The 24,751-nt window shown below is 37.1% G+C and overlaps 1 protein-coding gene across 3 annotated transcripts in view; it reads right to left on the bottom strand.

Annotated features, from left to right (window-relative positions):
* The window catches only part of LOC127697246 (contactin-associated protein like 5-3), an 883,854-nt gene that overhangs the window by 270,443 nt on the left and 588,660 nt on the right, over positions 1–24,751 (bottom strand). For all 3 annotated transcript variants that reach the window (XM_052200245.1, XM_052200246.1, XM_052200247.1), the window contains exon 13: positions 23,877–24,077. In XM_052200245.1, coding sequence (XP_052056205.1) covers positions 23,877–24,077 — 201 coding nt within the window. The remainder of the gene's footprint in view (positions 1–23,876; positions 24,078–24,751) is intronic.

Genomic DNA, 24,751 nt, shown 5'->3' with positions numbered 1-24,751 from the left:
ATAGGATTCCTAATTGATTCAAATAAGTTCAGGAAAAAGGCTTAAAGAGTTGGTTTTAGTTATTTGTCCAGAAAGATATAATAAAGTTAGAATCAAAGAATAGAATGTAAGTAAAGGCTGCATAATAAGGAATACAATAAGCTTTTATAAACTGCACTAAGAAGAAAATTAGATATGGGACAGATTTCTGATCAAGGAAACAAAGTCATTCTAACTCAGATCCAAGTATGAGGCCTTAGGTGTGCACTATGATAAAGCAAGGCCATATGAAACTCTCACTTTGAACTTATAATGAATTTATAGAATGAAACACTGCTTTGAACTTCATATTGATATGCTACTTTAACTCCCTTTTATGTAATATTTTTTATGCAAGGAAATTTTATAAAGAACTTTTTTCTAAGAAGGTATAAAAATCTGATAAAAAATAAAACATGGCTGTTTGGACTGCTCCATCCACTGAATGTGTATATATGTATATATGTGTATGTGTATATGTGTGTATGTATATATGTGTGTATGTGTATATGTGTATATGTGTATATGTGTATAAGTGTATATATGTATGTGTGTGTTTGTATGTACATGTATGTATGTGTGTAAGTTTGTATGTGTGTATATATATATGTATACATATGTGCTTATAAACATATGTATGTATATGTATGTGTTTATTTGTATATGTGTATAAGTAATTATGTATATATGTGTGCATCTTCACTATGTATACATGTATGAGTCTCTGTTTATATATGTATGTACATAAATACATACATATATAGGTATAAGTGTATGTATATAAGTATGCATGAGTATTGTGAGATTTTAAAGTAGGTAGATGGCCCTTGGGTGTAGAGTGAGAGAGACAGAGACAGAAACAGACAGAGAGAGAACATGGCTTCCTTTTCTTTTCTTTCTTGCCAGCCTCTTGAGAGTCAAAAGTGTTTCTTAACAGACACTCTTGCAAACCCCAGATAATTCAGTTTTATTCCCATTGGTACTATCAGTGCTAATCCTGGAAATTACCTGCCTCTCTGAAGAGGTGGGATTTGAGCTATTATCAGCACAGAATAGCAGATGCAATACCTCATTGTCTTCCTTGGTTTACCTATATATTGATCTGGCTCTCAACATGTAGTGTCTACACCAATTTACATTTCCATTATTAGCATATATGCTTTTCTAGTCCTTGCCAGTATTTTTTATTTTCTTTGCAACCTGATTATCAAGATTTAGATATTGCAGTCACAGAGGAATGGGCATTATGTGTCTGCATTCAGTGAGCTCAAAAGACTTTCAATTTATTCACACACAACATATGACATTAGGGTGCACGTCCTTAGAAACTCCTAGCTGCTTGGTTTAGTCTCACTAACATATTTTTCATAGTAGCCTTTGGATAGGGAAAGAATTATTTCATTGATAAAGTATTCTGGTTACTTCTGCATGCTTAGAAAAACATCCAGAATCCTTAGTCCTTGAATGATATCTCAACATAATCATCCCACATCTCATTTTTCTACCACTTCCATGTTCTCTTACTTTCTCTCCTTTCCAGGTAAATTTGTCTTTATATCATTCTCACCCTCAATCCTTCTGCCTCAGCTAGACACAGACATAAATTATTTTTTTCATGTATTTCTCTACTGCAGAGGCCCCATCATAGTAGTGGTCCATTGAGTGAAACTCCAATATCTGCTGACTCTCTAGTCTCTTACTCCTTTGTAATTTTATATCTGAGTTTTACCATGTGCTGGCCTTAAGGGATATGAATAAGATTCTCTTCTGGTATCTGCATGTAATTTCTGTCATCCTGACTATAGTCATGTATATAAGTATATTATTTTCTTATTTTTATTTTTTAGTGTTTACTTCTCAAGGCCCCAAAAATTGCCTGACAATAAATAATCAGTAAATTGTTTCTGCAGAAAAATAAATCGAAATTCTGTTAATTGGTTTTGTTTCTTACTAATACTTTGGAAAATGAAATATTTTAGGGAATCTTAATGACACCTCTATGAAGCATGTAGGTTTTCCACATCACAATTCTTACTTAAATGATCTTTAGTTTTATAAACATAGGAAGATAAATCCACAAGCAAATATAGAGGTATAAAAATATACACAAGTGAGCTTTTACTACTTGGGTATAGTAAGAATGAATTATCATTTCAAGGTGTATATGATAGAGCATATACTAAATTGTGTATAAGTACGACATAGTCAGCCCTGGGCATTCATGAAAAATTGACTTTATGACAGCAAGCAGAGTGTGAAATTGCTGGATGTTCCAGATCCTCATACACAATGACATAGCATCTTCATGCAATCTGCTCATCTCCTGTCTTACCTGAAAATGCTAGTTTTGATGTTGTGTTTTAGAAGATAATAGACAATAGTCTCTGGTGGGTACACATGAGTGAGTGAATGTGTGTGTGTGTGTGTGTGTGTGTGTATGTATGTATGTGTGTGTGCATTTGTGTATGTAGATACTTACATATCCATGAAAGTGTAAATGATGAAGGGAAAGGGAAACTGAGGTCATAACTCTCAAAGAGATATCACATTTTGTGCCTTTAAAATTCAATTGAGTATGAACAGGTTAAACAATTTCACTACAAGTGGCAACTCTCATCCTGCTGATAGAGAGCTTCAAGAAAGACTTAAATTGCTCCCTTAGAAAATACAGGAGATCATGGGTCAACAGGCAGAAGTCCTTAAAGAGGAAACACAAAAATCCCTTAAAGAATTATAGGAAAGCACAAACAATCAAGTGAAGGAACTGAACAAAACCATTCATGATCTAAAATTGGAAGTAAAAACAATAAAGAAATCACAAAATGAGACACCTCTGGATACAGAAAACCTTGGATGGAATTCAGGAGTCATAGATTCAAACATCAATGACAGAAAACAAGAGATAGAAGAAAGAACCTCACAAGCTGAAGATACCATAGGAAAAAATGACTCAACAATCAAAGAAAATATAAAATGCATAAAGCTGGTAACTCAAAACATCCAGGAACTCCAGGACACAATGAGAAGACCAAACCTAAGGATTATATATAGGTATAGAAGAGAGTAAAGATTTACAACCTAAAGGGCCAATAAATATCTTCAAAAAAATTACAGAAGAAAACTTCCCTAATCTAGAGAAAGAGATGCCCATGAACATGCAAGAATCCTTCAGAACTCCAAACAGACTGGACCAGAACAGAAACTCCTCCCAGCACATAATAATCAAAACACCAAATTCACTAAACAAAGAATATAAAAAGCAGTAAAAGAAAAAGGCCAAGTAACTTATAAATGCAGACCTATCAGAATTACACAAGACTTCTAACCGGAGGCAATGAAAGCCAGAAGATCCTGGTCAGACATCATACAGACCCTAAAAGAACACAAATGCCAGCCTTGGCTGCTATACTCAGCAAATTATCATAGTAGGAGAAATCAAGATATTCCATGATAAAACCAAATTTACACAATATCTCTTGACAAATCCAGCCCTACAAAGGATAATAAATGGAAAATGCCAACACAAGGACGGAAACTACACTCTAGAAAAAGCAAGAAAGTGATCATCCAATAAACCCAAAAGAAGATGCGCACACAAACATATAAATAACAACAAAAATAACAGGAAGCAACAATAACTATTCCTTAATATCTCTTAAAGACAATGGACTCAACTCCCATATAAAAAGACAGACTAACAGAAATATTTCTCGTGTAAATCTTCAGTTTTAACAGAAAATGTTTGTAATTCCCGTTTTAATTCATTTAGTAATGTTTTTATGTCTACCATTTTATCTGCATTATTTTTCATGATAATCTTCAATTTTAATATGTCTTTCTATATACTTCCTCTATTTTATCAGAAATTTTTTCTATGTATATCTTCGATTTTATCACAAGAGTTTCTTTTTTTCCTTTCTTTTAACTTTTTATTTTCAATATTCTTTGTTTATATTCAAAATGATTTTCTTTTTCCCAGTTCCCCCCTCCCCATAAGTTCCCTAAACCCTCTTCCCTCCACCCATTCTCCTATCACCCCCCTCCTATTTCTCTGTCCTGGTACTCCCGGACAATGCTGCAACAAGCATTTTCAGGACCAGGGTCTTCTCTTTTATCCTTCTTGGGAGTCATTTGATATGTGAATTGTGTCTTGGATATTCAGAGTTTTTGAGCTAATATCCATTTATCAGTGACTGTATAAAAGTCATTGTATAAAAGAAGTGTGTTCTTTTGTGATTGGGTTACCTCATTTAGGATGATATTTTCCAGATCCAAAAATTTGCCTAAGAAATTCATGAATTCATTGTTTTTAATTGCTGAGTAGAATTCCATTGTGTAAATATACCACATTTTCTGTATCCATTCTTTCATTTAGGGACATCTGGTTTCTTTCCAGCTTCTGGTTATTATAATTAGGGCTGCTATGTACATAGTGGAGCATGGGTCCTAATTGCATGCCTTGGAATCCTCTGGGTATATGCGCAGAAGTGGTATTACAGGGTCCTCCGGAACTGTTATACCCCGTTTTCTGAGGAACTGCCAGATTGATTTCCAAAGTGATTGTACCAACTTGCATTCCCACCAGCAGTGGAGGAGTGTGCCTCTTTTTCCACATCCTGCTGTCTCCTGAGTTTTTAATCTTAGCCATTCTGATGGGTATAAGGTGAAATCTCAGGGTTGTTTTGATTTGCATTTCCCTAATGACTAATGATGTTGAACATTTTTTAAGGGGCTTCTCAGCCATTTGAAGTTCTTTAGGTTAAAATTTTTTGTTTAGCTCTGTACCCCATTTTTAATAGGCTTATTTGGCTCTCTGGAGTCTAATTTCTTGAGTTCTTTGTATATATTGGATATTAGCCCTCTATCAGATGTAGGGTTGGTGAAGATCCTTTCCCAATTTTTTGGTTGCCATTTTGTCCGCTTGACCATGTCTTTTGCCTTACAAAAACATGTGGAAAGATATTGTGTAAATTTTGTTTCATGTAATTTTATGATGTCCCATTTGTCAATTTTTTGATCTTAGAGCATAAGATATTGGTGTTCTATTCAGGAACTTTTCCCCTTTGCCCATGTCCTCAAGGGTCTTCCCCAGTTTGATTTCTATTAGTTTCAGTGTGTCTGGATTAATGTGGAGGTCCTTAATCCACTTGGAGTTGAGCTTAGAACAAGGAGATAAAAATGGTTCAATTTGTATTCTTCTGCAAGCTGACATCCAGTTGAGCTAGCACCATTTGTTGAACAGGCTATCTTTTTTTCCACTGGGTGATTTCAGCTCCTTTGTCAAAGACCAAGTGACCATCGGTGTATGGATACATTTCTGGGTCTTCAATTTTATTCCATTGATCTACCTGCCTGTCATTGTACTAGTACCATGCAGTTTTTAACACTATTGCTCTGTCATACTGCTTAAGGTTCGGGATACTGATTCCCCCAGAAGTTCTTTTGCTGTTAAGAATAGTTTTAGCTATTCTGGGTTTTTGCTATTCCATATGAATTTGAGAATTGCTCTTTCTAACCATATGAAGAACTGAGTTGGCATTTTGATGGGGATTACATTGAATCTGTAGATTGCTTTTGATAGGATGGCCATTTTTACTATATTATTCCTGTCAATCCACGAGCATGGAAGATTTTTCCATTTTCCGAGGTCTTCTTTGATTTCCTTCTTCAGAGATCTGAAGTTCTTCTCATACACATCTTTCACTTGTTTGGTTAGAGTCAAACCAAGATACTTTATATTGCTTATGGCTATTGTGAAGGGTGTCATTTCCCTCATTTCTTTCTCAGCCTGCTTATCCTTTGAGTATAGTAAGGCTACTGACTTGCTTGAGTTTGTTTTGTAACCAGTCACTTTGCTGAAGTTGTTTATCAGTTGTAGGAGTTCTTTGGTAGAGTTTTTTTTTTTTTTTGGCTCACTTAAGTATACTATCATATCATCTGCAAATAGTGATAGTTTGACTTCTTTCTTTCCAATTTGTACCCCTTTGACCTCCTTATGTTATCTAATTGCTCTAGCTAGGACTTCAAGAACTATATTGAAAAGATATGGATAGACTTGCCTAGTCCCTGATTTTAGTGTTATTGCTTCAAGTTTCTCTCCATTTAGTTTGATGTTGGCTACTGGTTTGCTGTATATTGCTTTTACTATGTTTAGGTATGGGCCTTGGATTCCTGTTCTTTCTGAGACTTTTAGCATGAAAGGATGCTGAATTTTGTCAAATGCTTTTTCAGCATCTAATAAAATAACAATGTGGGTTTTTTTCTTTGAGTTTGCTTATGTAGTGGATAGCATTGATGGATTTCCATAGATTGAACCATCCCTGCATCTCTGGGATGAAGCCTACTTGATCATGGTGATTGTTTTGATGTGTTCTTGGATTTGATTGGCAAGCATTTTGTTGAGTATTTTTGTATCAATATTCAAGAGGGATATTGGCCTGTAGTTCTACTTCTTTGTTGGATCTTTGTGTGATTTTGGTATCAGCATAATTGTGGCTTCCTAGAAGGATTTGGTTCGTGTTCCTTCTGTTTCTATTTTGTGGAATAATTTGAGCAGTGTTGGTGTTAGGTCTTCTTTGAATGTCCCATAGAATTCTGCACTAAAACCATCTGGTCCTGTGCTTTTTTTTTTGTTGGGAGACTTTCTATGAACCCCACTTTTTTTTATCTCTTTATGGGTTATGGGACTGTTTAGTTGATCTATTTTATCCTGATTTAATTTTGGTATTTGGTGTCTGTCTAGTAAATCATCCATTTCCTCCAGATTTTCCAGTTGTGTTGCATATAGACTTTTGTAGTAGGATCTGATGATTTTTTTATTGTCCTCCATTTCTGTTGATAAATCTCCCTTTTCATTCTTAATTTTGTTAATTTGGATACTGTCTCTGTGACCTTTGGTTAGTGTGACTAAGCATTTATCTATCTTGTTGATTTTCTCAAAGAACCAGCTCCTAGGTTTCTTGATTATTTGTATGGTTCTCTTTGTTTCTACTTGATTGATTTCAGCCCTGAGTTTGATGATTTCCTGTTTTCTACTCCTCCTGGGTGAATTATCTTCTTTTTGTTCCAGGGCTTTCAGGTGTGCACTTAAGCTGCTAGTGTATGCTCTCTCTGGTTTCTTTTTGGAGGCATTCAGGGCTATGAGTTTTCCTCTTAGCACTGCTTTCATTGTGTCCCATAAATTTGGGTATGTTTTGCCTTCATTTTCATTAAATTCTAAAAAGTCTTTGATTTCTTTCTTTATTTCTTCTTTGGCCAAGGTGTCATTGAGTAGAGTATTGTTTAGCCTCCATGTGTAAATGGGGTTTCTGTTGGTTTTGTTGCTATTGAAGACCACTCTCATTCCATAGTGATCTGGTAGGAGTCCTGGATTATTTGGATCTTTTATATTTGTTGAGGTCTGTCTTGTGACAAATTATGTGGTTGATTTTGAAGAAGGTACCATGAGGTGCTGAGAAAAAAGGTATATTCTTTTGCTTTAGGATGAAATGTTATATATATATATATATATATATATATATATATATATATATATATTTAATATATATGTATATTTAATACAGATATATATGTATTAAATCCAATTGGTCCAATGCTTCAATTAGTTTCACTGTGTCCCTGTTTAGTTTCTGTTTTGTTGTTCTGTCCACTGAGGAGAGTGGAGTGTTGAAGTTGCCCACAATTATTGTGTTAGATGCAATGTGTGCTTTGAGCTTTAGTAAAGTTTCTTTTATGAATGAGGGTACCCTTGCATATGGAGCATAGATGTTCAGAATGGAGAGTTCTTGGTAGATTTTTCCTTTTACCAGTAAGTGTCCTACATGTCTCTTTTGATGACTGTAGGTTGCAAGTCAATTTTATCTGATATTAGAATGGCTACCCCTGCTTGTTTCCTAAGACCAATTGCTTGTGAAATTTTTTCCCTGTTTTTTACTCTGAGGTAGTGTTTGTCTTTGGCCCTGAGGTGTGTTTCCTGTAAGCAGCAAAATATAGGGCCCTGTTTATGTATCCAGTCTGTTAGTCTTTTTATTGGGGAATTGAGTCCATTGATAGTAAGAGATATTAAGAAGTAGTAATTATTGCTTCTGGTTATTTTTGATGTTATTTTCTCTTTTATATTTTTATTCCATATATTTTTTATTTACATTTCAAATGACCCCCTTTCCTGCCCCACCACTCCCCAAAAGCCACATAAGACCCCTTCCCTCCCTCTGTTCTCCCATCCACCACTTCCCATTTCTGGTTTTGCCCTATACTGCTACACTGAGTCTTTCCAGAACCAGGGGCCACTCCTCCGTTCTTCTTGTACCTCATTTGATGTGTGGATTATGTTTTGTGTATTCCAATTTTCTAGGCTAATATCCACTTATTAGTGAGTGCATACCATGATTGATCTTTTGAGACTGGGTTGCCTCACTTTGTATGATGTTCTCCAGCTCCATCCATTTGTCTAAGAATTTCTTGAATTCATTGTTTCTAATGGCTGAATTGTACTCCATTGTGTATGTATACCACATATTTTGTGTCCATTCTTCCATTGAGGGATACCTGGGTTCTTTCCAGCTTCTTGCTCTTATAAATAGGGCTGCTATGAACATAGTAGAGCACATATCCTTATTACATGCTGGGGAATCCTCTGGGTATATGTCCAGGAGTTTTGATGTTATTTTTATATTTGAGTGGTTATCTTCTTTTGGTCTTGATGAAAGAAGTTTACTATCTGGCTTTTTCCAGGGTGTAGGTTCCCTCCTTGTATTGGTGTTTTCCACCTAGTATCCTTTGTAGGTCTGGTTTTGTGGAAAGATATTGTGTAAATTTTGTTTTATCATGGAATATCTTGGTTTCTCCATCTATGGTCATTGAGAGTTTTGCCGGGTATAGTAGTCTTGTCTGGCATTTTTTTTTTTTTCTCTTAGAGTCTGCATGAGTTCAGCGCAGGATCTTCTAGCTTTAATGGTCTCTGGTAAGAAGTCTGATGTAATTCTAATCAGTCTTCCTTTATATATTATTTGACCTTTTTCTCTTACTGCTCTTAATATTCTTTCTTTGTTTAGTACATTTGGGGTTTTGATTATTATGTGATGGGAGGTATTGCTTATTCAGGTAGAGTCTGTTTGGAATTCTGTAGGCATCTTGTATATTCGTGCGCAGCTCTCTCTTTAGGTTAGGGACATTTTCTTCCATAATTTTGTTGAAAATTTTTGCTGGCCCTTTAAGTTGTATATCTTCACTCTCATCTATACCTATAATCCTTAGGTTTGGTCTTCTAATTGTGTCCTGGATTTCCTGGATGTTTTGGGTTACAAGCTTTTTGGTTTTTTCATTTTTTTCATTTAGTCAATGGTTTCTATGGTATCTTTGCATCTGAGAATCTTCCATCTCTTTTATTCTGTTGCTGATATTTGCATCTATGGCCCTTGATTTCTTCCCAAAGTTTTCTATCTCCAAGGTTGTCTCCCTTTGTGTTTTCTTAGTTGCTTCTACTTCTGTTTTTAGATCCTGGATGTTTTTGCTCAGTTCCTTCACTTGTTTGTTTGCATTTTCTTGTATTTCTTTAATATATTTTTGTGTTTCCTCTTTCATAACTTCTGCCTGTTGACTCAATTTCTCCTGCATTTATTTAAGTGATTTTTGCATTTCCTCTTTATTCGTTTCTATCTGTTGACCCCTATTCTCCTGAATTTCTTTAAATGATTTTTGTGTTTCCATTGTATGGGCCTCTAACTTATTCATGTTTCCCTGATTTCTTTAAGAGCTTTATTTATGTCCTTGTTGTGCTTCTCTAATAATCATAACCAGTGATTTTAAAACCAAATCTTGTTTTTCTGGTGTGTTTGGGTATCCAGGACTTGCTTTGTTGGAGAATTGGGTTCAGATGCTGCCATAATCCCTTGATTTCTGTTAGTAACATTCCTGTATTTGCCTTTTGCTATCTGGTTATCTCTGATGCTAGTTGGTTACTAACAGCAGTGACTGGCTGTTGCTTGAACCTCCTGTGGGCCTGTAAGGCTATTTCTGCACCACTGGGTGACTGAGTTTCCCCTAGCACAGATTGCTGATGTGCTATTCTACTCTTGGGTGTCATTGAAGCCCTAGTGTGTCCTGCCCCAAGCAATGCTATACTCGGGTTGTCTTTGTGTACCTGGTGTTGCCTGTCTGGTTAGCCCAGTATTAAGAATGGTGGACACCATATGGACCCCCTTCAAGAGCTGATCACTCTGTAGGGCCAACAGCCCAGGGTATGGCTTGTTGCTGGGTTTCAAATGCTCTGCTGATGCTGGTTCTCAAATGCCTGCCCCACCTTCTAACAAACACCCTGCTCCTGTCTGTTCTTAGTGAGTTTCAGGAAGTAGGATCTTCCCAGTGTCAGATGTTTCAGAGGTCTACCACATCTGATCGAAAGGGGCAGTGATGATTAGCCTGCTCCTGCTGGTTCTCTAGATTGTATTAGTGGGACTTTCACTGTGTTAGATATGGCACAGGTTTCTAGCTGAGCTGGCTCCTTGGTCACAGGAGCCAAGATTTTGGTGACCTCAGACCACAGGGCTCTGTCTAACCTCAGGACTCCCTGTAGTTCAGGTGTTCCCCTGGCTGAGCTGGCTGAGCTTTCAGTACCAAGATGGTGGATACCTCAGACCACAGGCCTCCATCTAACTGTGGGATCCACTGCAGGTCAGGCGCTTCCCTGGCTGAGCAGCTGGAGCCAGGATGGATCACAAGTGTTTGTAATTCCACCTTCAATTAATTTAGAAAGTTTCTATATCTACCATTTTATATGTAAAATTTTCCATGAAATAGTCAATTTTAATGTGCTTGTCTATATATTTCTTGAATTTTACCAGAAAATTTTTCCATGTAAATCTTCAGTTTTATCTGAAAATGTTTATAATTCCACCTTTAATCAATTTATCATTATCTTTATGCCTATCATGTTATCTGTATAATTTCCATGATAACCTTTAATTTTAACATGTTTCTCTATGTATTGCTTCAATTTTATCAGAAATATTTTCCATGTAAATCTTAAAGTTTATCAGAAAATTGTTATAGTTCCACTTTCAATCAATTTAGGAATAGTTTTATGCCTACCATTATTACATATATATAAATCTTTCCATGATAATATTCAATTCTAACATGTTTAAAATTTTTAACACCTAAAATTTTTCTACAATTTTATCAGAAATATTTTCCATGTAAATCTTCAATTCTATCATCAAATGTTTCTATTTAATATTTCAATTAATTTAGCAATGTTTTTCATATTTACCACTTTACTCTTTAATTTTCCATGAACACTGTCAATTTTAGCACATTTTTTTATGTATCTCTTCTGTTTTATCTCTATATATTTTCCATGTAAGTCTTTAAAATAAATCCAGGTCTTGCTTTTCTGGTGTGTTTGGGTATCCAGGACTTGCTGTTGTTGGAAAACTTGGTTCAGATGGTGCCATGTTGCCTTGGTTTCTGTTGGTGATGTTCTTGAGTTTGTCTTTTGCCATCTGGCTATCTCTGGTGCTAGCTGGTGTTGATGACTCTGACTGTGGCTTCTCTCCTAGGAGACCCATTCTCTCTGTGTACACTGGTATGTAGGTCTCTCTTGTGGTTGTATTTGGGTATGTAGCTCTGTGGCCCTGATCAACTCTGGGTGCAGGCAGTAATTGGAAGACTCCTGTCCCAGGCTGTTCCTTGGCTCTTGTGTCCTTAGTGTTTTTGCCTGTTTCCTCTGATCATCAGGTTTGTCCTACCTGTGCTGCCAGGCCTCTCTGTACTCCTGAGTGGTTAGCTATCTCCTTGTGTCACTTGGATATGGTATGTGGTGGGAGAGGGTGGGCCCAAGCCAGAGAAGGAAACATGAGGCTTTCCAACAGAGGGTTCCAGGTGTGATCATCTGGCGAGGGTGGTTCTACCTGTGCAGGCAGGCCCCTTGCAACTCCTGGGTGGTTAAGATGCCTCCAAGTGTGACTTGAATATGGCATGCAGTGCTAGAGGATGGACCCAAGTTGGAGACAGAAACCAAATGCCTTCAGCCAGAGGTTTCTGGCTATGAACCTCTGAGCAGCAGGCTTGGTTTTACCTATGCAGGCTGGTTTCTCTGTACTCCTTTGTGGTTACCCTGCCTCTTTGGGCCACTTGGGTAAATAGCCTTCCTTATCTCAAAGGATGAAGATGCTGAGAAAGAAATTATGGAAATGCCACCCTTCACAATAGTCATAAATAATATAAAATACCTTGGTGTAACTCTAACCAAACAAGTGAATGATCTGTAAGACAAGAACTTCATGTCTCTTAAAAGAGGAAATCAAAGAACATCTCAGAAGATGGAAAGTTCTCCTATGCTCATAGATTGGCATGGTTAATATAGTAAAAATAGTCCATCTTGCCTAAGGCAATCTACAAATTCAATGCAATCCCCATCAAAATTCCAACTCAATTCTTCATAGAGTTAGAAAGAGCAATTTGCAAATTCATTTGGTAAAACAAAAAACAAAAACAAACAAACAAACAAACAAAAACAGGACAGGAATAACTATTCTCAACAAGAAAAAAAAAAAAAAAGAAAAAACTTCTGGCAGAATCATCATCCCTGAGCTCAAGTTATACTACAGAGCATTTGTGATAAAAACTGCATGGCATTGGTACAGTGATAGGTAGATCAATGGAATAGAATTAAAGTCCCAAAAATGAACCCATATACCTATGGTCACTTGCTCTTTGACAAAGGTCCTAATGCCATCCAGTGGAAAAAAGACAGCATTTTCAAGAAATGCTACTTGTTCAACTGGTGGTTAGTATGTAGAAGAATGTAAATCGATCCTTTCTTATTTCATTGTACAAAGTCTAAGTCCAAGTGGATCAAGGACCTCCACATAAAACCAGATACACTGAAACTAGTAGAAAAGAAAGCGGGAAAGGGCCTGGAGCACATGGGCACAGAGGACAATTTCATAAACTGAACACCAGTAGCTTATGCTTTAAGATCAAGAATTGACAAATGGGACCTCACAAAACTGCATGGCTTCACAAAGACAAAGGACACTCTCAATAGGACAAAGGCCATCCAACAGAATGGGAAAAAGATCTTTACCAATCCTACATCTGATAGAAGACTAATATCCAATATGTACAAATAACTCAAGAAGTTGGACTCCAGAGAACCAAATAAACCTGTTAAAATGAATTATATAACTAAACAAAGATTTTCAACTGGAGAATATCTAATGGCTGAGAATCACCTAAAGACATGTTCAACATCCTTAGTCATCAGGAAAATGCAAATAAAAACAATCCTGAGAGTCCACCTTGCACCAGTCAAAATGACTGAGGAAAAAACTCAGGTAACAGCAGATGCTGGCTAGGATGTGGAGAAAGCAGAATATTCCTCCACTGTGGGTGGGATTTTAAGCTGGTACAACCACTTTGGTTGGCAGTTCCTTAGAAAATTGGACATAGTAAATACTGTCTGAGGACCCAGGTATACCACTCCTGGGCATATACCCAGAAGATATGTAATGCTACTAAATGTAATAAGTACACATGCTCCACTATGTTCATAGCAGTCTTATTTATAATAGCCAAAAGCTGGAAAGAACCTAGATGTCCCTCAACAGAGGAATGGATACAGAATATGCAGTACATTTACAAAATGGAGTACTACTAAGCTATTAAAAACAATGAATTCATGAAATTCTTAGGTGAATAGATGGAAATACAAAATATCATTCTGAACAAGGTAGTATAATCACAAAAGAACACAGATGGTATGCACTCACAGATAAGTAGATACTAGCCCAGAAGTCCAGAATAGCAAAGATATAATTCACAGACTGCATGAAGCCCAAGAAAAGGGAGACCAAAGTGCTGATACTTCGGTCTTTCTTTGAAGGGGGAACAAAGCACCCATGGAAGGAGATGCAAAGACAAATTGTTAAAGAGAGATAGAAGGAAAGGCCATCCAGAGACTTCCTCATTTGGGGATCTATCCCATATACACACACCAAACCCAGGCACTGTTGTAGCTGACAAAAAATGCTCACTGACAGGAACCTGATATAGCTGTTTCCTGATTTGCTCTGCCAGAGCCTGGCAAATACAGACGGGGATGTTCTTAGCCAACAACTGGACTGAGTACAGGGTCCCCAGTGGAGGAGCTAGAGAAAGGACCCAAGGAGCAGAAGGGATTTGCAGTCCCAAGCAGGAACAACAATATGAACTAACCATGTCCACCAGAGCTCCTAGGAACTAAACCATGAATGGAAGAATACACATTGAGGGACCCATGGCTCTAGTAGCATAGGTATCAGAGAATGGATGGCCTTGTGGGACATCAATAGAAGGAGAGGTCCTTAGTCCTGTGAAAGTTCAAGGCCCCAGTGTAGCAGAATGCTTGGACAGGGAGGCAGGGGTGTATGGGTTAGTTAGCAGGGGCAGGGAGGATGGAATAGGGGATTTTCGGCAAGAAAATGAGGAAAGGACTCCTGACCACTGCATTCTAGCTACTTCCAGACTCTGAAAACCTATTTTGTATCAATGTCTTATCTTCACATCAAGCTATTTATTTCTATTTCAATATTTGAAATAGAAATAAAATATATCTAATGAAAAGAAGAAAAATATTCAGAGGTGGAGCCTCTTGGCATGAATACGTTGCTGAGACTCAGGTATGGTGCAAACCATAGTCTGGCACTGATTCCAAACTTAGCCTTTTCCAACTTTCATGTGCTGCTTTCATCTTACCACCTACATTCTCCTTACCCATAAGCTTCTTACCTTCTTGGCTTGACTGACTGTATTACCTGCAGCAAGGACCAAAGCAAATCCTTCCTTCCAAAGATATTGCTGCCAAATGTTTTTTATCACAGGGAGGAGGAAAATACCTGATGTATGGAGTAACCTGATAAGGTTATTGATCTTCAGGGAGGCTGTAACTTTAGTATTGATTGTTCTGTCATTTACATGCAAATACTGCCTGAACTGAGTGCTACTTCATTTTATATACTCATCATTTATTGGTTTCTTTTTTTTTATTCGATATAATTTATTTACATTTCAAATGATTTCCCCTTTTCTAGCCCCCCCCCAATCCCCGAAAGTCCCGTAAGCCCCCTTCTCTTCCCCTGTCCTCCCTCCCACCCCTTCCCAGTTCCCCGTTCTGGTTTTGCCGAATACTGTTTCACTGAGTCTTTCCAGAACCAGGGATCGCTCCTCCTTTCTTCTTGTATCTCATTTGATGTGTGGATTATGTTTTGGGTATTCCAGTTTTCTAGGTTAATAACCACTTATTAGTGAGTGCATACCATGATTCACCTTTTGAGTCTGGGTTACCTCACTTAGTATGATGTTCTCTAGCTCCATCCATTTGCCTAAGAATTTCATGAATTTGTTGTTTCTAATGGCTGAATAGTACTCCATTGTGTAGATATACGACATTTTTTGCATCCACTCTTCTGTTGAGGGATACCTGGGTTCTTTCCAGCATCTGGCAATTATAAATAGGGCTGCTATGAACATAGTAGAACATGTATCCTTATTACATGGTGGGGAATCCTCTGGGTATATGCCCAGGAGTGGTATAGCAGGATCTTCTGGAAGTGAGGTGCACAGTTTTCGGAGGAACCGCCAGACTGATTTCCAGAGTGGTTGTACCAATTTGCAACCCCAACAGCAGTGGAGGAGTGTTCCTCTTTCTCCACACCCTCTCCAACACCTGCTGTCTCCTGAATTTTTAATCTTAGCCATTCTGACTGGTGTAAGATGAAATCTTAGGGTTGTTTTGATTTGCATTTCCCTAATGACTAATGAAGTTGAGCATTTTTTAAGATGCTTCTCCGCCATCTGAAGTTCTTCAGGTGAGAATTCTTTGTTTAACTCTGTACCCCATTTTTTTTTTTTTTTATTCTTTGAGAATATTATTTTTTTTTCTTTTTTTTTTTTTTTGTCTTTTTTTTTATTTGATATAATTTATTTACATTTCAAATGATTTCCCCTTTTCTAGCCCCCCCCACTCCCCGAAAGTCCCGTAAGCCCCCTTCTCTTCCCCTGTCCTCCCTCCCACCCCTTCCCAGTTCCCCGTTCTGGTTTTGCCAAATACTGTTTCACTGAGTCTTTCCAGAACCAGGGACCACTCCTGCTTTCTTCTTGTATCTCATTTGATGTGTGGATTATGTTTTGGGTATTCCAGTTTTCTAGGTTAATAACCACTTATTAGTGAGTGCATACCATGATTCACCTTTTGAGTCTGGGTTACCTCACTTAGTATGATGTTCTCTAGCTCCATCCATTTGCCTAAGAATTTCATGAATTCATTGTTTCTAATGGCTGAATAGTACTCCATTGTGTAGATATACCACATTTTTTGTATCCACTCTTCTGTTGAGGGATACCTGGGTTCTTTCCAGCATCTGGCAATTATAAATAGGGCTGCTATGAACATAGTAGAACATGTATCCTTATTACATGGTGGGGAATCCTCTGGGTATATGCCCAGGAGTGGTATAGCAGGATCTTCTGGAAGTGAGGTGCCCAGTTTTCGGAGGAACCGCCAGACTGCTTTCCAGAGTGGTTGTACCAATTTGCAACCCCACCAGCAGTGGAGGAGTGTTCCTCTTTCTCCGCACCCTCTCCAACACCTGCTGTCTCCTGAATTTTTAATCTTAGCCATTCTGACTGGTGTAAGATGAAATCTTAGGGTTGTTTTGATTTGCATTTCCCTAATGACTAATGAAGTGGAGCATTTTTTAAGATGCTTCTCCGCCATCCGAAGTTCTTCAGGTGAGAATTCTTTGTTTAACTCTGTACCCCTTTTTAATAGGGTTGTTTGGTTTTCTGGAGTCTAACTTCTTGAGTTCTTTATATATATTGGATATTAACCCTCTATCTGATGTAGGATTGGTAAAGATCTTTTCCCAATTTGTTGGTTGCCGATCTGTCCTCTTAATGGTGTCCTTTGCCTTACAGAATCTCTGTAACCTTATGAGGTCCCATTTGTCAATTCTTGCTCTTAGAGCATACACTATTGGTGTTCTGTTCAGAAACTTTCTCCCTATACCGATGTCCTCAAGGGTCTTCCCCAGTTTCTTTTCTATTAGCTTCAGAGTGTCTGGCTTTATGTGGAGGTCCTTGATCCATTTGGAGTTGAGCTTAGTACAAGGAGACAAGGATGGATCAATTCCCATTCTTCTGCATGCTGACCTCTAGTTGAACCAGCAACATTTGTTAAAAAGGCTATCTTTTTTCCATTGGATGTTTTCAGCCTCTTTGTCGAGGATCAAGTGGCCATAGGTGTGTGGGTTCATTTCTGGATCTTCAATCCTGTTCCATTGATCCTCCTGCCTGTCACTGTACCAATACCATGCAGTTTTTAACACTATTGCTCTGCAGTATTGTTTGAGCTCAGGTATACTGATTCCCCAAAATTTTCTTTTGTTGCTGAGAATAGTTTTAGCTATCCTGGGTTTTTTGTTGTTCCAGATGAATTTGATAATTGCTCTTTCTAACTCTGTGAAGAATTGAGTTGGGATTTTGATGGGTATTGCATTGAATCTGTATATTGCTTTTGGCAAAATGGCCATTTTAACTATATTGATTCTACCGATCCATGAGCATGGGAGGTTTTCCCATTTTTTGAGGTCTTCTTCCATTTCCTTCTTCCATGCCTCCTATCTGATCACTATGGAGTAAAAGTGGTCTTCAATAGCAACAGAAACAATAAAAAACCCACATACATGTAGAAATTGAACAATACTCTACTCAATGATACCTTGGTCAAGGAAGAAATAAAGAAAGAAATTAAAGACTTTTTAGAACACAATGAAAATGAAAACACAGCATACCCAAATCTATGGGACACAATGAAAGCAGTGCTAAGAGGAAAACTCATAGCCCTGAGTGCCTCCAAAAAGAAAATGGAGAGAGCATACATTACCAGCCTAATGACACACCTGAAAGCCCTAGAGCAAAAAGAAGCTATTTCACCCAGGAGGAGTAAAGGCAGGAAATCATCAAACTCAGGGCCGAAATCAATCAAGTAGAAACAAAGAGAACCATACAAAAAATCAACAAAACCAGGAGCTGGTTCTTTGAGAAAATCAACAAGATAGATAAACCCTTAGCCAGACTGACCAAAGGGCACAGAGAAAGTATCCAAATTAACAAACTTAGAAATGAAAAGGGAGATATAACAACGGAAACTGAGGAAATCCAAAAAATCATCAGATCCTACTACAAGAGCCTGTACTCAACACAACTGGAGAATCTGGAGGAAATGGACAATTTCCTTGACAGATACCAAATACCAAAATTAAATCAGGACCAACTAGACAATCTAAACAGTCCCATAAAGCCTAAAGAAATAGAAGGAGTCATAGAAAGTCTTCCAACCAAAAAAAGCACAGGACCAGATGGTTTCAGTGCAGAATTCTATCAGACCTTCAAAGAAGAGTTAACACCAATACTCTTCAAACTATTCCACAAAATAGAAACAGAAGGAACACTACCCAATTCCTTCTACGAAGCCACAATTATGCTGATACCAAAGCCACACAAAGATCCAACAAAGAAAGAGAACTTCAGACCAATTTCCCTTATGAATATCGATGCAAAAATACTCAATAAAATTCTTGCCAACCGAATCCAAGAACACATCAAAATGATCATCCACCATGATCAAGTAGGCTTTATCCCGGGAATGCAGGGTTGGTTCAATATACGGAAATCCATCAATACAATCCACTACATAAACAAACTCAAAGAACAAAACCACATGGTCATTTCATTGGATGCTGAAAAAGCACTTGACAAAATTCAGCATCCTTTCATGCTTAAAGTTTTGGAGAGAACAGGAATTCAAGGCCCATACCTAAACATAGTAAAAGCAATATACAGCAAACTGGTAGCCAGCATCAAACTAAATGGAGAGAAACTTGAAGCAATCCCACTGAAATCAGGGACCAGACAAGGCTGCCCCCTTTCTCCTTATCTTTTCAATATTGTACTTGAGGTACTAGCTCGGGCAATTCGACAACAGAAGGAGGTCAAAGGGATACAAATTGGAAAGGAGGAAGTCAAACTATAATTATTTGCAGATGACATGATAGTCTACCTAAGTGACCCAAAAAACTCCACTAGAGAGCTCCTACAGCTGATAAACAACTTCAGCAAAGTGGCAGGTTATAAAATCAACTCAAACAAATCAGTGGCCTCCCTATACTCAAAGGATAAGCAGGCTGAGAAAGAAATTAGGGAAATGACCCCCTTCACAATAGCCACAAACAATATAAAGTATCTTGGGGTGACTCTTACCAAACATGTGAAAGTTCTGTATTGGTTTCTTGACTGCTGTCTAGAGGACAGAATTCCTGCAATGTGATGATGTATGAAGTGTCTCAAGCTCAGCCAGGCCTCACTATATTCTAATCTAGACATAAATGGTTTCTTCCTCCCTCAATGAAAGGGACTCTTGACTACTGCATTCTAGCTACTTCCAAACTCTGAAAACCTATTTTGTATCAATGTCTTATCTTCACCTCAAGCTGTGGCAAGAAGTATCAAACATATTGTCAAAATGCAAGAATGGATGGGAGTTACACTGTTTATTTCCTGTGGACCACAGGCACAGAGTTTCTAGAATACAGTTTTTTGGTTTGGTTTGGTTTGGTTTTTTTTAATTTTTTTGTTTTTATTTTTTATTATTATTATTTTTTTTTTACAGAGATAAATGTCATATGGCTGACCTAAGCTGGCAGGTATGGGTAGATTGGGAGTGTAATAGCACTTAGAAGATGAGAATATAATCAAGGTTAAGTAATCAATTAAATGAAAGAAACACAGTAGTACACCATGTGTGGACTCCTCTTGCCTGTCTTCCCTGTGCTCTCAATGTTTCTTAATGAAGATAACCAAGTGAGTCTTAGATCTTGCAGAGAGATCTAAGGAACTGCTGTGGGGATCCACAATCTACCCCATAGAAGCTCAGTAGTACAAGACGTGAATATTTTCCATGTACTTTTTAAGACATGCTGACCACTCTGTGAATCTGGCTGTTCTTCTCTCTCCATCTTTATTTTTCTACACAGTAAGGAAATTTGTACTAATACATGCTCTTTGTAAGAAGCCATTTTTACTCCTCTGTAGATGAAGTAAAAATTTATGGTTTTCTTAACAAATCAGTTGTGTCATATAATTTTTCTGAAATCTTTCTGTGAAAAGGCATGTGAAGTTTTGCTGAAAGCAGACACACAACAGGGAACATTTTATTTAGAAATAATATAAATGGAACCCAGCAAACAATGAAATGGCAATACTGCATTGCAATCATGCACTGCTTGCTGGTCTTCACTGGTCTTTGCTGGTCTTTACTTAATAGACAAACAACAAATAACTTCACATGCTATTCCAGCTGATTCTGGCTACATATGTTGATTCATACTGATTTGGAGGAACATCTCTGTTTCTATTTAATCTTGTTGTCACTCCTGATTCAGGATTGGTATTTGCTGTTGAACTGGACTGCTGATATCCTGACAACAAAGAATGGAATCACTCCCACAGAACTATTTCTAAACAGGTCTACAACATCTTTTTCTTATTAACCTTCTTTTCCCACTACCTCTGATTGGTGGAGTAGAAGGGAAGTTAAAACATTTAATAACCCTAAATAAAGTATGATTTGAAAAAAAGTCTAAGAATACAAATAGAATTTTGCCTAGTATGTAAGAAAGAGTGGTGTGCTTTGAAATAGGTGAGTGAGGTACCAAGAGGAGCTATGAATCTCTGTGACCATCTGGATGTTTCTTCCCTTTTCTCTCAATTTGCTTTCATTCTTGCCTCAACTGGTTATCTGTTTTCTTTAGTACCAAGGAGATTTTATGGCAAGAAGACTTTTTCCACACCATCTTCTTACCAACTTAAATCTATCTGCAAACTATACTTGAAACTTTTCATATTTAAAACATTTCATAGTTTCTTGGCATTCACCTTACTAGTTTATGCCAAACTGAAAGCTATGGTATTTTCTGTATCCTCAATCACTGTCTTTCTGTCTCTCTCTGTCTGTCTCATTTTCTGTCTCTCATATGTGCATGAAAAAATTAATACTACCAACAAAAATTGTTTTAAATTTTCTTTGGTGATATTACACAGTCATAAGATTCCCATCACTGAAATGAGAAGTAAAAGTTAGTATCCATTGCTTAGAAATGGACATGTAGTTCCTTTATGTTGTCTGGGTATAAATTCACTCTACTTTGATTCACAACATAAGGCAAGATTGCAAAAATGCTAGATGATATGCACATTTTCTGTTTTGGCAATGGTATCTCTAGGAGTTTGTCCTGAGTATATGAAATGAGTTATGGTCACAATGATCTATATGCAAAATGTTTTTGTAGCCCTTTCTACAGCATGCCATCTATATCTATATGCCAAAAGGAGACTAATCATTGGAAACACTAATATAAAAAATGTAACTAATATAAAACAAATTGATAACAGTTATTGATATGCATATGTTGGATCAATAAAAATGTTATTACATTAGTGTATCTAATTACTGTGTGTGTGTGTGTGTGTGTGTGTGTGTGTGTGTGTGTGTGTGTGTGTGTGTGTGTGTGTGTGAAAGAGAGAAAGACAGAGAGACCGAGGCAGAGAGACAGACACAGGGGTCCTACAGAATTTGGGTGTCAAATGTGTTCATTTTAATCATGAGGGGACTGAGAAATATCCAAGGAAGTGCTGACACTGAACCTGGCAGAGTAATTTGTTGGGAGTGGGATGCAAGGAAAGGAATACAGAGAAGGAAAACTGATTTTATCAGCCTGCTAAGCATGGCTGAATCCAACAGGAGTTCCAAAATTGATTTCACATTAATGATCCTGATTCATCACAAAAAAGTTCCATTTTCTGTTCTGGGCCTGGTATTTAAGAAGGCAAGGAGGTATGTAACCCATAGGAGAGATATTTCTACTTCAAATAATTAAAATTTCTCTGAAAATATATTTGTTGTTTAAAGGAATAATTAACATTTATTTGAAAAATAGGTGGAACAGAATCTTCCCCTGAAGATTCTAGATTAGTCAAACAGTGCAGTGGATCTAGTTACTTGTCTTACATACACACTTTACTTACATTTCTGTCTCCATTCTTCCATGGCAATGCTGAACCTGCAAACTCTAAGACCTAGGATGAGCTTTCTGAAAGAATGTAACTGATAGACTTTCTTGGACACTTGATACTATTGTAGCCTTTAGCATAAATGAGTATTTGGAGAAATGAATGATACTTGACACCATATGGGCTTTCTGGCCAGTCCATTAAACACAACCATCAGGAGTAGGAGATACATAGATTTCTATGATTATAATGCTAGCTTGTTCTATACAAGGAATTTCAGTCCAGCCAGGGTGATATACACATTAATTTGTCAAACATGTTATGGCAGTTTATGAAATGGAAAAATCTAGCTGAATCTTGGTTTATTGGTAATCTAGGTTATGAGCAGATAATTATTTTACTTCCTGTTACCTCAGATCATACTACTTTTGACACCTATCATAATTGGTTTCAATCCATGGCCAAAAGGAAATCCCTCATCTGAATGCTTTGTTTATGTTACATAACAATAGAAAGAAAGGTAACTAATATACTTGTAATAACCAGTATTCACTATAAAAACCAGCCTCAGAAGAACATAAAAATTTTTAGCAAGTATATTTCTTCAGTACCTTTAGAATTAGGAATTAGCTCCGTAGGAAAATTTCTTTTTAAACGTGCATCAAAGCCCTGAGTTTGATAGCCAGTTTAACTCAAAAAATAATAAACATGGTGGGGCACATCTGTATTCCCAGCACCCAAGAGGTACACACAAAATAATCAGAAGTTCAAGTTCAATTTCAGCTATTTTAGTTAGTTCAAAGTAAATGTATAGAACGTGGTAACCTTCATCTTAATAATTAATTCATTAAAAGTGGAAATTTGCTTTTAGAGTCATATTCATTATCAGGCAACCTAACTTCTGTGAAAACAGAATAGCCTCTACTTATCTATCTTTTTTGGTCTCTTTTCCTGGTGCTTGCTCCTTAGATAGCCTTTGTTCCAAATATAACACTCTCCTATTCATGGACTAGGATACTTGATAAACTTTAATGTTTCCTTTCCTCTTCCTCAAAACAGTTTCCAGCTACCACACTTTCTGTGTCTATCTCCAATGTTCTGTCTCCAAATGGTATTTCTCTCAAAAATCTCTTCATTTCTAAAATTGTTGAGGATGGGTAGGTATTGTTATGCTATCTTTCTGAAGAAAGAGAAACAAGTCTATACTCCACAATGTATACTGAATATCAAAGTCAAAACTCATGGACTTCTTTGGACCATATTTCTCTTCAAAGCAGTCTGAGCAAGTGCACTGCAGCCTTTTTTTTTTAAATCAAATACCCCTTTCTTTGAATGTGTTAGAGTTTCTATTGCTGTGACAAAACTCCATGACCAAAAAGAACTTGGGAAGAAAAGCTTATAATTCCCAACTGACAATCCACTATTGAAAGAAGTCAAGATGGGACACTGGATGCAGAAGCTAAGGCAGAAGACATGGAAAATCATTGCTTATTGACTTGCTCTTCCAGGCTTCCTTGGGTATATTTTCATGTTTGTTTGTTTGGTTTTTTTTTTTTTTTCTGATATACCTCAGTAGTAATACCATAGCCTGGACTCCCAACATCAGTCATTAAGAATTATAATATCCTTTGAAGGCATCTTTTAAATTGGGTTTTCCACTTCTTCCATGACTTTATCCTGCATTAGGAAAAATATAGCCAAGATATTGGCTTGTCGGTTTCAAGGTTCGATGAAGAAGGGTAGAACCTTACCTGGTGTGTTAAGCAGGCGAGATCTCCTGCAATGGTATGTCACCTCCTGTTCACAGTACTCTGAGCCATCAATCAGAGCCACAAGCTGGTCCATACTGCCACCATAACTTAAGGTCATAAAATAGGGCCTCTCCGTATTAGAACCCTGCACTCGAGTCAGCTCTGTGTTGTTGTGTTGAATCGTCATCCAGATCTTTTCCTCTGCAAAGACCATAAGGCAAATCAGGAGAAGTTTAAAGTAAAGTTAGGAAGTATATATAAACAGTAGGCAGTCAGAGTATAAAGGAGTCTCCACCTGAGTGCTCTATAGACAATGGGATGAATGCATTCTATTCCTTATAGGACTAGAGACTTTCATATCTTATAGGGTTCTACCTCACGTTAATAAGAAGTAAATAATAGCCAGGCAGAGGTGGTGCACATATTTAATCCCAGCACTTAGGAGGCAGAGGCAGGCAGATTTCTGAGTTTGAGGCCAGCCTGTTCTACAGAGTGAGTTCCAGGACAACCATGGCTACACAGAGAAACTCTGTATCAAAATAATAATAATAATAATAATAATAATAATAATAATAATAAAAAGAATAAGTAAATAATCTTAGGAGCTATGATTGTGAGTCCTTATTTTATACCTTTATACTATGTATTGAATGTCCATTATTTACTTAAAATTGACCCACACAGTCTTCTTCCTTATCCATAGGGAGACTTTTTGAAGATTATCTAAATTATGTCAATGTCTGAAGGTGCTTAACTTTCCTATATTAAATGGCGTGGCATTTCCATATTATATACACTCACTTAAACTTTAAATCATTCTAATATTACTTTGGATATGTAGTAAAAGTAAATGGTATGTAAACAGTTATTATACT

Source organism: Apodemus sylvaticus, chromosome 12 (assembly GCF_947179515.1).
Source record: "Apodemus sylvaticus chromosome 12, mApoSyl1.1, whole genome shotgun sequence".
NCBI lineage: Eukaryota > Metazoa > Chordata > Mammalia > Rodentia > Muridae > Apodemus > Apodemus sylvaticus.
The sequence above is the reverse complement of the archived record's forward strand: the minus strand, read 5'-3'. Positions and strand labels throughout refer to the sequence as shown.